The sequence below is a fragment of the Cetorhinus maximus genome, chromosome 2 (genome assembly GCF_964194155.1).
Source record: "Cetorhinus maximus chromosome 2, sCetMax3.hap1.1, whole genome shotgun sequence".
NCBI lineage: Eukaryota > Metazoa > Chordata > Chondrichthyes > Lamniformes > Cetorhinidae > Cetorhinus > Cetorhinus maximus.
The window spans coordinates 210106126-210121403 of NC_135880.1; the positions used below are offsets into that span (position 1 = coordinate 210106126).

The following is a 15278-nucleotide window of genomic DNA, read 5'->3' on the forward strand; positions in this document are numbered from 1 at the left end:
TATCTCATTACATTATAAACATCTTCGACAACAGAGACTGATTTATGGTTAATAAGAATTATGTGGTGCCTGGTTCATTTCATTCTTAAATCATCTTCCTTATTTACATTGGTAAACACCGGGATGGTAATTAAATACATCATTTTCAGCGGTTTGTAGTGAGCCTGATGCTGATGATTGTGGGGAGGAAAGCTTAGCTGAAAATTAGCACAAGATGTCTTTTGGTTCAATGGGTTTCATGAGCTTCACACCCAGTGATAGAATAAGTTACATTCTTTTTAATTGAAATGCTGATCCTTGTCCTATTAGGTTTAATCTGCCCTTGTCATCACAAAATGCCAGTCAACTTTTAAATAATAGTGAGTCTAGAAAGAATTGAAGGCTTTAATTAAATGTTTTCTTCCATTTTGTCTGCAGTACATTTGACTAAGATGCAAAGAGTAGAATGCTATTTGAGCCATCAAGCAGCATAAGTACCAGCAAGGTTAGGACATTTAAGGAAAGCTGAATCAATAAAGTCAGATATCAGCACTACTGTTGTAACTCTAATGTGAATCTAGCTATTTTGATTACCCATGTTTGCTGACTGATTCTTATTGTTCTCAGGGAGTCTGGGGTCTGCAGAATTATAGTATTTAGTTGCTAACTTGGGCTTTGCCTTTATAGCTACTGCCTGGGAACTCCCTTTTGGGAAGTAAGCTAAAAAGATTGCAAAGTCCTATAGCTACTAATTATTGATGCTGAAAGCTTGTCTAGATTGGCAGCTGCTTGACTGCTTTCTAGCTTATCTCAAGGTCAGAACAAAACAGAATTTTTTTTGTGCTGTGTATTTTTTTTGAAGAAAAAATTCAGTTATGATTTGTTGGTGCTCTCTATAAGGTGTAGGATGCAAATCCTGATGGATGCTCTCAAAGCTTTGTATAAACCAGTCGATCCTCCCTGCCATTGGGAGACCAGGATGCAGTCCAGTATGTAGGTCAAGCGGGATTAGAGGACCAGGGGAAAAGGAGTGATTGGAGAGATGATTGAGCGAGGGAGGAGATGGTGGGAGAGAGGGAGAGGTTGGGGAAGATGGAGAGAGGTGATAGGGTGAACAAATTGGAGGAGGCGGCTAAATTCTCCATAGGAATATTTCTTCTTCACTCTCCCAGGACCAGAATTTCACTGTGGGAGGGGGACAGGCCCTCGGTTTGTTCTAGACCTGCATTTCTTTATAGGAAGGAGAAGAAGGGGTTATGGTGAATGGTTATATAGTTTGACCCTTTCAGTAAGGTTGGGGACGCTTGACGAAGTAATGATCATGTCTTCAACATGACACAGCCAAATTTAATTCTCAGATTTACACCTACATTAAAATAACAGTCAAATGTTACATGCTTAAAGCATTTCTCCACTAACGTCACTAATAGTCATTCTAGACTGAGGTATGTGAAAGCATTAGAGAGGGTGCAGAAAAGATCCAGTGGTTCCAGGGATGAAAAGCTTCAGTTACATGAGTAATTTGGACTGTTCTCCTTGGAGAAGAGAAGGTTGAGAAGGTATTCAAATTCATAATGGGTCTGGACAGAGTAGAAAATGAGAAATTGTTCCTATTAGTGGAAGGATCAAGGATGCTGGAGGGCACAAGTTTAAGGTAAGTGGCAAAAGAAACAATGGCAACACGAGGAAAAGCTTTTTCAGAGAGCGAGTCATTAGGATCTGGAATGTGCTGTCCAAGTGTGGTAGAGGTAGGATCAATTGAGGCATTCAAGAGGAAATTGAATCATTATCTGAACAATAAAAATTTGCAGGGCTACAGAAAAAGGCAGGGGAGTGCCACTAAGTGAATTGCTCCTTCAGGGGGTCAGCTCAGAAACGACAGGCCAAATGGCCTCCTGTAACCATTCTATGACTATTACGTTATATGCTAGAATGTGGCATCTTTCAAGCCACTGTATTTTAGCATAATTCAACTAACTGCTGGAGGTGCTGAATTTGATTGACTAGTTCTTGGGAACCTTTTGGCAGATCAGTTTAATCATGGTGCCTTCTTTACAGACCAAAACTGTCTATAATCCTCCCCACTGTTATATCCAGTAATGCACAACTGATCATGCATTAAGTAATATAATAGCATTTCTTCATATGTGATAATCTGACCACTTGAATGTCAAATTAAAAGCCATTTCAATGTTCCACAAATTATCAGAACACTTACACAACTTTATATACATCTTACAAGAAACATTGCAGGTATTTTGTTTAATGTTTGCATTTGCAGGATGCCAGAGTAGCTTGATGTGTTAAGGCTGTACAGTCTGATCCATCTGCCAATTAGTTGCTAATTTATTTGTTCTAGAAACCAGATTTTAGTAAATGCTGCTCTAATGACTGCATAATTCAAAGTAGCTGTGGTAACCTGAATGAGTCATTGTCTGAAGAGGGCAGAACAGAGAACCTGTTCTTTGTGCCCCATCTGTGATGTTATTGATGGAGGGAAATTAAATTGATATCTGTAGAGGCTGTTCAAGTATAAGTCACAAATCATTTGCAACAGATAGCAAAATAATGGGTCTGATAGATGCAGCTATATTTGGATGCTGGGAATAGGGACAAATGTCCTTGTAAAGCTCTAAGTACTATGTAAAGTGCCTGATTTCCCATTCGTGCAAGGATATGAGTGTATTTGTTCCCAAGGTATTTCGACCCTCTTCCAAAAAAGGGGAGGCGATGGCGTAGTGGTATTGTCACTGGACCTGTAATCCAGAGACCCAGGGTAATGCTCCGGATTTGAATTCCACCACGGCAGATGGTGGAATGTGAATTCGATAAAAAGTCTGGAATTTAAAGCCTAATGATGACCATGAAACCATTGTCAATTGTTGTAAAAACCCATCTGGTTCACTAATGCCCTTTAGGGAAGGAAATCTGTTGTCCTTACCTGGCCTGGACCACACATGACTCCAGACCCATAGCAATGTGGTTGCCTTTTAAAGGCAATTAAGGATGGGCAATAAATTCTGGCCTAGCCAGCGATGCCCATATCCCATGAATGAATAAGAAAAAATACCAAGTAAGGCTGAAAGCAGTCTGTAAACGATCCAGAATAGCTGGGAAAGCTCTGTATATTTGTAGTTAAACAGGTTTGTCACCTGTATGAAGGGAGCCTTAACCACTCAGCCTAGTAGCAGGCATGTTATTTTGCTGCCTCCACCTCAGCAGGTAACTGCAGTTTTAATCCTCAATGCCTGGAGACCAGCATCTCAAGTGGTTGACACATACATTTGGGTAGCATCACAGTAGCATCTATAGTGGAAACCTGCCACTTTCAGAAGATAAATAAAAAGCAAATATGTTTTGAAAGTGCCATATAAGTGAAGCAATGTTATGATTCAGTATTGGATATAACCATCTGTGAAGCATTTCTACATAGCAAGAAAGACACAAAACCTATTAAAATATATAAGTATAGCAATGGATAACACACAGCAAATACCATTGAACCCCATCATTTAATTAAACAGCTTGGAACTCACACCTAGGGAACTATTGTTTTGCTTTTTATTTACATAAGTATGAATGGGGAAAATATACAATTACAGTCATTGTATCAATAGCTTGTGTGGCTATCAATGCAATGAAATGGCAAATAGTTCTGTCAATCTTTGATCCAACAGGATGATACTGATCAAATGCCACTCATTCTAGGTTTTGAGTTCAAGTTCTCCATTAGCAGCAGAATGTATATATATATTCACTTGCAACTGTTAGCTTTGGAGAAGCAGATGGAACCAAGCAGATGTCTGGTGTTGTTTCACTTAATTGCTTCAGTTTATATAATGTTTCATATGTAATGACTGTCTTAATTTCTTCTTCATGTAATACCCCTTCCACTTACAATTGAGTGGTTGAATAATGGATTCTCATTTTCCAGGTCTGTTCTTGTGATATTTGCTGTCAGTAAAGACTGAAACTAATTGCGATAAAGAAACTCGGCATACGTGGTAAATTTTATAATACTTGGTACTAATGAGGAAAGCTCTATTGGATTCTGCTGGTATTTGAAGTCCCTCTCCAGCAGAAAAAGACTCATTAACATGTAACCAGTACGCTGCAGCATACCGGTACTGGAAAGAGGGGAACCGACCATGCAGGGCTGGCTGGCAGATCAAGGTTGTAGTAGAGAGGTAATCTTAAGGGAGCCTTGATAGGGCGTATTTTGGGAGAACTCAAAGGGCAATCCTGCTCACCCTGGGCCCATGATTTAGAAGAAGATAATTGGAAGCTTCCTAGGCCCTTTTTTTGAGTGACCTCCAAACAGTCTTTTGAAGGACAACTGGTTAGACTTGCTGATCAGCTAGAACGAATAGGCTGAGCATGCACTCATTCTACCCAGTTGTACCTCAAAATTATAACCACGATTCTACACTCTGTCGGATCTTGGGGCAGAATTTCACATTCGGCGTGCGGGTGCGGGTGCGTGCCCGACGACCGAGCATAATGTGACACGCGATGATGTCGGGCGCGCTTCCCGACGTCATTACGCACTTGTGTGATATTTTGGCGCCCGCCGATAATTGAAAGGCCTATTAAGGCCATTAACAAGCTAATTAAAAACAAATTAATGCTGCCCGTCCAACCTTACGTTAGACGAGCAGGCGAAAAGGCCAAGCGGCCTTTACATTTTTTCAGAAACCTCACCCACAAGTGGAATGAGGTTTCCTAAAGCAAATAAAAGTTAACTAAAAACTTTATTTTTGAACCCATTCTCTCTCACACACCCTCACATGTCCATCTGGCCTCCTCTCCTCTGGAGACTGCCTCCTCAGCCCTCACTATCTTGAGGCCACTTGCACAGATCAACATGTGCCCCCACACCATACCCTGGGATACCCTCCTTCCCCTGTACAGCTCTTGTCCTGCAGCCGCTTCCCTTCCCTGAGGCCACTCCTCCCCCGTCCCCAAGCAAGACCTTGCCCTGCTACAATTGATAAGCCGCCCACATATGGCTGATCGGGCTGGTAGAGACCTCCTCGTGAGCCCCCCTAAAAGTGATGTGGTGTTGTCTGTGAATCCTGGCGTTGATGACTGAGTGCGGACTAAAGCAAAGTAGGCAAACAAACCTGGAAGTCCCGGGCGAAGTGCAGCCCGCCAAGTGCACGTCGCTTATGTGCTGTTGTGAAATACGTCGGCGTGCTTTCCCGCTGATGTGGGGTGGGGGGGTGGGGGTGGGGGGGGTGGGGGGTGGGGAGGGATGAGTCCGACGGCCTAGCTTTATATTGATGTGTTGCAATGAGGTTCCCGACGTCCGATGGTGGGCGGAGTGGACGATCGCAAACTGGTTTCATGACATCATGAAACCAGTTTTTGGCCTTCGCACCATATTGTCCGCTCATGCCACTAAACACGCCTGGCATCGGTAGCCACAGAAAACCCCAGCCCTTGATGTCATTAGCATCCAGAAACCTATCAATTTCTATCTTTAACGTGCTGAATGATTAAGCTTCCACAGCCTCTGGGGTAGAGAATTCCAAAGATTCACCATCCTCTGAGTGAAGAAATTCCTCTTCATCTTGGTCTTAAATGGCCTGCCCCTTATCCTGAGTCTGTGCCCTCTGGTTCTAGACTCACCAGCCGGGGCGGGGGGAGAATGACATCCTATCTACATCTACCCTGTCACGTCCTGTAAGAATTTTGTAAGTTTCAATGAGATCGCCTCTCATTCTTAAACTCTAGCGAATACAGGCCCATCTTCCTCACTCTCTCCTCATAATACAATCCCACCATCCCAGGGAATAGTCTGGTGAACCCCTGTAGCACTCCCTCTATGGCAAGTATGCCCTTCCTTAGATAAGAAGACCAAAACTGTACACAACATTCCTGGTGCGGCCTCACTAAGACTCTATATAATTGCAGCAAGACATCTTTACTCCTGTGCTTTAATCACCTTGCGATGAAGGCCAGCATACCATTTGCCTTCCTAATTGCTCGCTGCACCTGCACGTTAGCTTTTAGTGACTCATAAACATGGACACCCGGGTCCCTTTGGACATCAGCACTTCTCGACCTCTCATCATTTAAGAAGTACTCTGCCTTTCTGTTTTTTCTTAATATACCAAAATGGATAATTTCACACTTATTCACATTATATTCCATCTGCCATGTCCTTGCCCATTCACTTAGCCTGCCCTAGTACCTTTGAAGCCTCCCTACATCCTCCTCGCAGCTTATGTTCCCACCTAGTTTTGTCATCAGCAAATTTGGAAATATTACATTTGGCCCCCACATTCAAATCACTTAAATAGACTCTGAACAGCTGTGGCCCCAGCACTGATCCTTGTGATACCCTACTAGTGACAGCCTGCCATCCTGAGAATGACCTGTTTATTCCTAGTCTCTGTTTTCTGTTTGTTAACCAATTCCCAATCCATACCAGTATATTACCCCCAGTCCCATGTGGTCGAATTTTTTTAAGTAACCTCCGACGTGGGACCTTATCAAAAGCCTTCTGAAAATTCAAATGCGCCATATCCACTGGCTCTCCTTTATCTATGCTACCAGTAACTTCTTCAAAAAAAACTCCAACAGGCTTGTCAAACATGATTTCCCTTTCATAAATCCATGTTGACTCTGCCCAATCATTTCATTATTTTCCAAGTGTCTAGTTATCACATCCTTTATAATGGATTCTAACCTTGTCGGCGATCAGGGAGGAAAAGGGCTCGGCTCAATTCCTTTCCAGAGCCACCGGTGGCAGTGCGTGATGTGGAAAGGGAGCACAACACACAGTTGGGGTTTTGGTGGACAGTGGAAGGCTTTAATCGGGAGTGAGAGGAAAGAGGTGCGAGATCGGTGGAATGGCCAGACCTGCGAGCCGATGTGACGGCCCCCCACGGGGGTTGGAGTTGCAGAACAGCGGGTACAAGCTAATAGTTCTGTAGTTCTCTGTTTTCCTTCTCCGTCCCTCCTTAATAGTGAGGTTACATTTGATACTTTCCAGTCTGCAGGAACCTTCCCAGAATCTATAGAATTTTTCAAGTTAATCACCAAGGAATCCATTATTTCCACAGCCGCCCCTTTGAAGACTCTGGGATGTAGTTCATCAGGTCTAATTAATTTTTCAAGTGCCACCTCTTTACTAATATTAATTTTTTTCAGTTCCTCCTTTTCACTAGCACTTTGATTCCCTAGTATTTTTGGGAGACTTCCTGTATCTTACCCCATGGGCAGAATTTTTCCATCGGGGGTGTTGTGCGGGGACAGGCTGGAGCGGGCGCGAACCCGATCAGCCCCCCCCCGATTGGGTCCGTGCCGCCATTTTACATGGGCGGGCCAATTACGGCCTGCCCATAAGCGCTGAGCGCTCCCTGTGCGGGGGTGGGGGGGGGCGGTGGGTTCCCTGAGTTGGGGCATGCACGCGAAAGAGCGCAGAAATCTCTGAGGCACAAATGTGCCTCTGGGAGATTAGTTAAATGTTTTAAAAACTAAATAAAGGAAAGAAAATATTTTAAGACATGTCCCCTCGGACATGTCAAGGAACATTATAAATTAAATAAAGTTTATCATTAAAAACTTCAGGAAGCCTCATCCCGCCCGTGGATGAGGTTCCATGAAAAATGCGAAAGCCGCCTGGGCTCTTCGCCTGCCTGCCAACCTTAAGATTGGATGGGCAGCTCATTTAACTATTTAAATTAGTTTTTAACAGGCCTTAATAGGCCTTTGATAGTTTGGCAGGCGCACTCCCGCTCGCCGACCCGAAAATTCAGCCCTATAAAGTCAGGCACTGCTATTGTTTAGTTTCTCCACCGCTTCTCTATTCTCCATCATAAATTCTCCTGTCTCCACATTTGCCCTTGCTGGTCTTTTTCTTTTCTCATACCTAAAGAAGGTTTTACAGTCCACCTGTATGTTTCTCACCACCTCGCACTCATATTCTCTTCTCCGTTTCTTTGACAGTTTCTCGGTCCTCCTTTTCTGGATTCTAAATTTATCCTAATCCTTGGGCTGACAACCTTATAAACCACTTCCTATGATCTGCAATCTTTAACTTCTTTCGTTTTCCAGATTCACATTTCCTATGGGTTTTTGTGTCTTAGAGGATTGTATATTTGTTATAGACCATATAATACTTCTTTAAATTGCCTGTCTACCATCAGATATTTTTTACTGTAGTTTCCCAATCCAACATAGCTAACTTGCCCCTCATATCTTCTTAGAATATGAAATAGCCCGGTCTCTAGTTGGTTCTTCAATGTACTGCTCCAGAAACCCATTTTGCATACACTCCAGTAATCCATGCTCTACAGCATTAGTGCTAATTAGGTGTACTCAGTCTATAGTAAATTGAAATCGCCCATTATTACTGTATCACCCATGTTACATGCAGTCCTAATTTCCTGATTTATACTGTGGCCAAAGTTAACTACAGTTTGGTGGCCTATAAGCAACTCCCACCAGTGTTTGCTGTCCCTTGCTGTTTCTTAGTTCCACCCAAACTGATTCTACATGTTGACCCTTCAATCTAAGATCCTCTCGCACTAATGTACTGATCCCATCCCTTATTAACAGCATTTTCCCACCTTTTTCTTTTTTGCCTATCCTTCCTAGTTGATGAATACCCTTGAATATTCAGTCACCCTGTAACCATGTCTTTGTAATGGCAGTTAAATCATTAAGCAGCCTATTGCCTGTTTTCAGTCACTAGCTTTTGCTGTTTCTCAGGTGAGAAAATCACCTCCTCTTTATATCTTAGACAGTTTATGATAGAATTGCTTTTGGCACGTAATGAAGTAGATAATCACCTTCGAAGCTTTGCAAAGTAGTTCCTAAGTGTCCAATACAGTTTTGTAGATTGCAGCATTTGAAAGGGCTTTAGACCAGATACTGAGCAGTATTATTCACCTGACACCAATTCTTCTCTGCTACCTGAAGCTCTTATTAACTGCAATAGCTTATTTCTTAGGAGAGATTGTTTACATGCATAAAAGAGACTTGCATTCCCTTGTGTGTTTTTGTGATACCTGTGACAAAATGCAAGACCTCAAGGCATGTACAAGAAAGCCAGAAGGAAAGCTAACACAATAAGTCTTTTGAAGACTGAGAAAACACAAAGCGTAGAACAGGAAAATACATCTTGCTCCTCAAATGACACAATCACACAGCATATACAATTTATATTCAACATGGGACAATGTAATAGGTGATTCTACTGACCATAAAAACTCTTATCAAGCATCTGTTGATGTCATTCACAATCTATCAATTTATGGTCACAAAGAATATCTAACAACTAAGGGGAGAAATTACAGTTGTTTGCACTGCAAATGCTTATATTGCTTCAGATCTGATATATTCTGCTGTCTCAATTGTTGCTATATCTTTTGAACAAGCATAATCATGAGTCAAACTAAGCATAACTTGATGGATTTATGGCCATATTTTCTGTCTCCATGGATTCAAGTGACTACTAAATTTATTTTTCTTGAAAGATTGAGTTCTGTAGTGAGAAGGTAATTGCTGGGTTTATCTAGTCAACATGGCAAGCTTATTGGGCCAAATGGCATTTTATTGTGACCAAAAATCCTTTACTGTGCTCATGCCCTCTGGTAAACGTAAAAGACAAGTTTTGTTTTGACTTGAAGTTAAAGAATTATTTTATTGTAACTGCCAGCTTAATAGTTGACTTTTTAAAATTAGTTGAAGCTTTATTTTTAAGGTGAACCCTGACATTCATCTGAAGCTAGCTCCGATCTCGTTTCAATATTGGTCACGATGTGGAAGATATCTGCCGTTTCTGGCTTCCACTTGATTTTTCACTCCAGCCAGTCTTCACTTTACTCTGGATTAGCCTCAGGTCCCAAAGAAATCAGGGACCATTGTGTCGAATTGAAATATCAAAATAAAATTTACTGATGGTAGGGTAATTGGTTCTATAAGCATTTGCATTGCATCAGTTATTCAGAGGAATCTAATTACTGGAACTTGAACTTTCTATATCCAGATTATAAAAAAAACCCTGCAAATTGATTATCCAGATTTTCATTTTTGTCTGGCATTGTTATCAGACATGGCATTGTTATCATCAATGGCATTATTCCAGTGTTCAATTATCATGAAGAAAATAATATATGATTATCATGCTTCTTTTGTCCTTTGAATTGTTATGGACAGGGATGAGAGAGAACTGAAACCACAATCCCCTTCTTTTACTGCCCGTAACTCTCCCTGTCGATATGCCGTTGAAGAGGAAGATTAACCTTTTGAATGTGTGGGCAATTTGAATAACCAGCAGCAAGCTTTTGTGGGTTTAAATAAAGAGGATTATTTATTCACGCATTCATCCAGAAAGTCCAATGCTAAGTCACTGTCTTGGCACGTGCACGCACAGGCCGTGAAGTTAGTTATTTATAGCCTTCTTAGCAGGAGGTCAAGCCTGTACTGGCGGACTTGGAAAGGAACAGGCTGGGAAGTCTTATGGTGTTGCAGTCTCCGGCTTTAAGGCATGGATGTTGCTGCCTTTGTCACTGCTGTTTCTTCTTGTTTGGTTTGCAGACTGACTAGTTTCTCGCTTGTTCTTTTGGTAATAAGGCTCATTTTCTGAGGACGGTTAAGTTCCATTATTACAGCCATTTAATACTTTGTTAGATCCCTTAATTTAAGCACATTGTTTCACATGTTGTAAATAATGATATAAATGCAATTGCAAACCTAGCTAACTCGAGGAAATGCAAGTGTAGAAGAGAGTGAGTGGAATATTATTGTGGCCTAATCGAAACGTGAATGCAAATTGAGTTTATCTAGTATTTTAATTGAAGAGGAAATTGCAGTAACAACAAATTAAATTTGAAGCAAATGAACAGATTTTTATTCTTTGCTGCAGGGTTTTATCAGGAAAACAAAAGCAAAATTAATATCACTGGTAATTTGCATGCTTTACAAATGTACAGACTGAGCTTCAGGCAATAAAATTTAGATGTGTTTATATATCTGTGCATCATATCTACTCATAAAAATGCTTCATTTGAATTATTTGAAATGGAGCAGAAAATGTGTTCAAGTTCAGAACCTAGAAGTAAATTTCAATGTGCTGATTATAATTAAAGATAAAATATTTAATCAGTTTGTATAGTGTGCAAGCTCAGGGTTGAGCAAGGCACTGTTTTAGATAAGGGAACTTGATGCTGATTCTAAGGTTTTATAAATGGTGACTATAACACTTTATTGAATGTACAGTTTGCTACTTGATCTAAATCTCGCCAATTTAAAAGTAATATTTTTTTGCTTTTTTTTTTCCTAATAAGCAGAGAAGTTTTTCCCCAGTTGCTGTTTCCAGCACAGTTATTTTGTTCATGGGATGTGGGCATCACTGGCTGGGCCAGCATTTATTGCCCATCCCTAATTGCCCTTGAGGACTGAGTGTCTTGCTAGACATTTTTAAGAGTCAGCCACATTACTGTGGGCCTGGAGACACATGTAGGCCAGACCGGGTAAGGACTGCAGATTTCCTTCCCTAAAGAACATTAGTGAACCAGATGGGTTTTTATGACAATCGACAATGCTTTCATGGTCATCATTAGACTTCTAATTCCAGATTTTTTTTTATTGAACTCAAATTTCAGCATCTGCCGTGGTGGGATTTGAACCCGGATATCTGGCGTACTAGTCCAGTGACAATACCATTACACCCTTGCATCCCACCAACTGGAAACAAATGAATCCAGAAGAAAATGACTTACTGATTGCAGAGTTGTTGATCCGTGCATAATATCAACTATGTATAACCAAGTGATCTTAACTCTGTTATAATGACAGCTTGACCGAAATGGATACAACTCATCACTTGGCTCATGTAGACCTAGCCCACAACCCCCTGCGTTAATTGTTCACTTAAGGACCTCAATTGGTTGTGCCTCTCGACTCTCTCTCCACCCCCACCGGCTGGTAAAATTACAGCAGGGCAGGAAGGTAAATGCCAGAATCAGCACCCATGATATGACGCCCAATTATAAGGCCTTCCCACCCCCCCCCCCCCCCCCCCCCCCCCACCCCCCACCCCCGGCAACCCCACCTGCAAATCTATCCCAAGAAGCAGGGTTGTGCTGGACTGAAAAATCCAACCTTTATATGTCCCGCTAACTTTTCACCTAGATTTGGTGTTCATGCCAATACATCAATATAATTTTTTTAATGTCACACCTTATATGCTTCTTTATTTGCCAATTGCTTTTGAAATCTTCAGCCAATTACCTGGCATTTTCTTGAAGTGCATGCTTTAAATATCGGATGATACTGCTGCTTTTGATTCCTGTCATGTACATCACTGCCCATGTTAGGGTTTCATGCATCATTTGAGAATTGAAATCATTATCATTAATTCACTTCTCATTGCCTTTCCTTTTTCTAGCTACTCTGTCTCCATCTTCTTTTCCATCAATTGATTCAGCTAGTGAGTATTTTTGCATGCAGCTCTGTTTTTCCCAGCTGTGATATTCTCCCCTCAGTAGCTATTACCAATTGTGTGTTTAATTGCAGATTTGTCCAAACACTGCTAAAGGTTAGGCTGTAAATCTACAAATATCAGTCACTGCAATATTTATTTCACAGCTAAGAAAGTGTTTTTTTGTAATAGGAAGTAAGAGCTTTAAAATTTGATGCCATGAGTTTCATGCTTAGACTATTAAACTTTGTCCTTTGAAACGTATAATTTTGAACTGGAAGGCTAATCCTGAAAAATTTCCATTGGCATGTTTTTAGTTTCAGCTGTGAAGAGGGTGGCATTTAATTTGCACACGCTTTACTTATAGTCCGCTATATCCACGCCATTTCTAGTTTAGGTATGCACAGTTTACTAACCAGCATATCTTAATTGAATTGGAAATAATACTTACTGAATATTGTTTCATTTGAGAATAGTTTAATACTTTAGAGGTGTGCTCACATTTTTGTTCACGTTTTGTTAACCCTGCTTTGTGTTGCCATGGAGACCCGTTCTTATTCCTTCCTGAAGAAATAAGTCAATAATTAGCATTCACAGCCTGGCTGCAGAATGACGGTTGCCCGGTTTTTACTGTAATCTTGGTTTGGTGCATGTAAACTTAGACTGAACATGAATGTGTAGTTGCAGCAGCTAACATTTCCGAACTTTGAATAGATTATTTAGAATTGTTTATTTCAACAATTCAGTGCATTATATGCATCACATCGCCTTGCAGTAGTAATATTTTGGACAGTAATTGTGCTGAAATTATAAACCTTTTTTTTTAAAAGGTTGATTTTATCTGATTTGGAGCTGAAAATTTATAGGCAGCTGCCAATCTATAACCGTTTTTGTTTAGAGACTCCCAACTACTCCCAGCTTCTGTTTAGGAAAAAAGTGCAATTTTTGAAAAAGATCCTAAGGAAAATAGAGACCCATTTTGTTAATGTTTTCTTGTTGATTTAGATTTCCACATCAGAATTATGAACTTCATAAGCAGTGAAGGATGTTAACAGATAACGTAGTTACTTGCTTGTTTGCAAGCTCTTTATTTTAATATTTTCCATTATGGTGCCTGAAAATCTTACCTTTCAAAAAGTAAGAAATAATTTTCGTCACTTTGTTTGCGAAAGGAAATTTGAATTTTCGGAAATAAAGAAAATGCGTGTTAAAATCAGCATTACCTAACCTCTACCATGCTAGTTTCAAATGTGTAGCTATCTACTATAAGCTACGTAATTTCAGGTGGTATAATTTGAACATAAGTTATTTCAGATCAGCCTCCTAGACCTGAACACAATTCATAATCAGAGTAATGGAAGAAATCTTTCTCTTTAATTTGGTGGTAATAAAATAGACATGTGATTAGCAGGTTTCAGATAGTGTTTCCAGAGTAAATTAAAAACAAGAATGAGCAACATTTTGCAGCTCTGCCTTGTCTAAAGAGAGAACTACAGCGATACAATATTTGTCCCACTAACATCTGTGCATCTATAGTATTGCCGCCTTTTGGTGTCTTAAATCATCTGTGTGAAAGATGCTGTAAAATCTGATTTATAAGTTGTATATTCATGCTTATTATTGTGTCCTGTATAGATAGGGACAACTTTCCTCTCTGTATAAATAGGCAGGCAGTTTATATAGTGGTTCAATTTATAATCCAATTTATAATTCTTTTGGAGAAGTCAACAATAATCCTGTTGGAGTGAAGTACTAGCACTAGAAGCCTAGCATGCTGCTGCTCTGCTACATGCCCTGTGGTGACCTGATATTTTATATTAGTTTCTAATTCATAGTGAGTGATAAATACTTGGGTATCTGCCACAATTATGTTCAACATCTGCCTGCATTAGAATATTAGTCCTTGACTGAATTTTAACAAAAGTGTTAACTACACAAGCTTTGCTTTATTAAGAGACAGTTTTGTTTTTTTCATTTTGTGCATTGTGTGTTTGTGTAATGTCGTTGAAGCAAAGCGAGCAAAAAAAGCGTGAGATTACTAATATAAAGCTAAATTGGATGCAGCAGTTACATCTTTTACTCTTAGGATTTGTGGATCTTGTTCAATGTGTGTCTGATACCCCAAGGAAAACTTGTTTTTCATCCCATAACGCTAGACATGTCACACAAATATTGGCGGCCATGCTATAAAAAAATGTTATTAGTGGAAAATAAAAGGTTTCTGTTAAAGGCAGTTGAGTGGTATGATACAACAATGTGTGTTGTAAATAGTTTTTACCCCCTTCTAAAATATCCTATATAGAAAAAAAAATCCTATATATAAATATAGGATATAAAATATCCTATACTTAAATATCGTATACATAAATATCTATGAACTGATATTTTAAAGGGTCTGGACGATTGGCACTTTTATTGGGCTGTAGTAAAAAGCAGTTTTTTTTAAGAAAGCGGAAAGTTATCAATGAATTTTTAAAAAGCTGTTTTTACACAACCTACTGCCACTATAGGGTTCATTGCTTCTATACAGTGTACAGTGGGTTAATGGGTATGGAAGTGCTATAGCTTGTCATAGGGGCCATAGGGGATGGGTGGAGGGGCGCATGATGGGACATGGAGGGGGTGAGTGCAGGAGCGCCTTTCTGTTTTTATTTTAGCTGTGATGAAGTCCCACAGCACCGAGGCGGGCCTTTTAAACCCGGCTGCCCTTGTGGCTTCGCCCGATCCTTTTCCTGGGTCAGCTGACCGGACTGCAGCCCACGCCTGTCCCCCGGCAATGAAAATTCTGCCTTTGCAGGAACTTTATCCCGTGTTGGGTGGGCCAAGCCAGGAATTTTCCTCAACTCTTACTGCCCACCTCGGG

At 40.5% G+C, this 15278-nt stretch overlaps 1 protein-coding gene across 13 annotated transcripts in view; it reads left to right on the top strand.

Moving 5' to 3' along the window:
• Positions 1-15278, top strand: part of LOC144669582 (neural cell adhesion molecule 1-like) — a 485847-nt gene that overhangs the window by 388956 nt on the left and 81613 nt on the right. For 7 of the 13 annotated variants that reach the window (XM_078532174.1, XM_078532088.1, XM_078532100.1 and 4 more), the window contains one exon: positions 12383-12424. The exons of the other annotated variants lie outside the window; for them this stretch is intronic. In XM_078532174.1, the coding sequence (XP_078388300.1) occupies positions 12383-12424 (42 nt within the window). The remainder of the gene's footprint in view (positions 1-12382; positions 12425-15278) is intronic. 13 annotated transcript variants of the gene reach the window in all.